At 70.0% G+C, this 1,742-nt stretch overlaps 1 protein-coding gene across 1 annotated transcript; it reads left to right on the forward strand.

The window, feature by feature from the left end:
- Positions 1-985: 985 nt before the first annotated feature.
- Positions 986-1,342, forward strand: AURANDRAFT_35583 (hypothetical protein; the record flags this gene model as incomplete). The annotated part of the gene is made up of 1 exon (XM_009045035.1): positions 986-1,342. The coding sequence occupies one exon, from the start codon at positions 986-988 to the stop codon at positions 1,340-1,342; it is 357 nt and encodes a 118-aa protein (XP_009043283.1).
- Between the last annotated feature and the right edge of the window lie 400 nt (positions 1,343-1,742).

Below are 1,742 nucleotides of genomic sequence, written 5' to 3' on the forward strand. Positions count from 1 at the left end.
CGGGAAGGCGGCGGACAAGGTGCGCGACGTCTGGGCCGTCGCCGCAGCGGACGCGGCGCTCGCGGCGGCGGACGTGCTCGTCGTGGACCTCGACGGCGCGGGCCCCCTCCCGCTCCAGGAGTGCGTCCGGCGGGGCGGCGCCTGGGACTGCGGGCGGGCCGTCGACGTCGGCGAGGCGCCCCGGGAGCTCGCGCTGGCCCTCGGCGCGCTGAAGTGGTGTCGACAGAAGCCGGGGATCGACCACGCCAGGGCGCCCAACGGCGGGGCCTCGCCCCCGGGCTACGCGCCGGGCAAGACGTGCGCCGCGCGCCTCGCGAACAAGAGGATCCCGCTCGAAGCGGCCCGGCTGGCGCCGGTGCCCGACTAGTGGGGTCGCGTTCAGTCGCGTGTTATCGAATTGGTGGTGGTTCTTCTAATTCATGTGTGGCCGCGGCTCGCAGATGCCGCGCGCGAGATGCGGAAGACTGCCTCCGGTCGCTCGCGTTGCACGGTGGGTCGACGAAGGGCGGCGCTTCGGCTGGCGGCCGGAGGTCGGCGCGCCGGTCGCGCAGGACGGTCCTGACGGAGCCCCAGGTCCCGTCGCCGAGCTCGCCCGTGAGGAGGAGCTGTAGCCGCGCGTTGGGCCGTCGAAAGAAGCCTTCGAGGGTCGCGACGACCGCGCGATCCTCGGGCCGCCGGGGGTGCTCGGCGGCGTTGTGGCGCACGCGGAGGACGTCGTCGAGGGCCGACGCGCCCGCGAAGCCGTCGGCGCCGTAGGCCTGTGCAGGAAAAGGGTGCGAAATTCCCAACTTCAAAGGCTCCTATCTCGGTCGTTTTCCGCTCGTTTCGGCTGATTTTTGGACGAGCGATCATCTCTCGGAGCGCTCTCGAAGCGTGGGTGCTGTTTCCGAAACGCGCGCGCGCGGAACACTCACGTTGAAGCGACGTTGAATCACCCTTTTCCTGCCCTGCCTTCGCGGCGCGGACCTTCGAGGCGGCCGTCGAGATGACGTCCGACGCGGCCGTCTTCCCGCCGCTCGAGCACGCGGCCTACCCGGCCGCGTTCCGGCCCGCGGCGAAGGCGCTCTGCGGCCGCCTCTGCGCCATCTACGCGCACATGTACCACCGGCACTTCGCGAACTTCGTGGAGACGCACAGCCACGTCGCCGTGAACGCGTTCTTCAAGCGCTTCGTCGTCTTCTCGCTCCGCCACGACCTCATCGGGCCGGCGGACCTCGAGCCCGTCGCCGAGCTCGTGCAGAACCTGCTCCGGACGCACAAGAAGCCGCCGCCGCCGCCCTCGACGCCGCCGCGGCGCTCCGCGTCGCTCCCGCCGCGCGTCGCGGGCGTGCAGACGACGTGAGCGGTAGGATTGCGGGGGGTTGTTCGATGTAAATTTTGCGACCGCGCGAGAGCCTTCGGCTTCAGCGGGGGGCCACGGCAACTCGCCGCCGCGGTCGACCGGCGGCGCAGATCCCCTAAAATCTGTCGAGGACGCGCGGTCGACCGGGTCCAGGGTCGATCATCAGGACGTTCCTCGCCGAAGTCCGAGCCGAGAAGTCTACTGCGGCGCCCGGGAACCGCGCGCCAAGCATCATGTCGTGGTGGGAGAAGAAGTTGGAGTATGAGAATCGCATGGCCCGAGCGAAGGGCAAAAAACTCGACACTCTCAAGACCTGCACGATCTGCGGCGCCGACAAGGCCAAGGCGTGCCAAGGGTGCGGCACGACGGCCTACTGTTCGACGGACTGCCAACGCATCGA

The sequence above is a fragment of the Aureococcus anophagefferens genome, assembly GCF_000186865.1.
Source record: "Aureococcus anophagefferens unplaced genomic scaffold AURANscaffold_1263, whole genome shotgun sequence".
In the NCBI taxonomy this organism is placed as follows: domain Eukaryota; class Pelagophyceae; order Pelagomonadales; family Pelagomonadaceae; genus Aureococcus; species Aureococcus anophagefferens.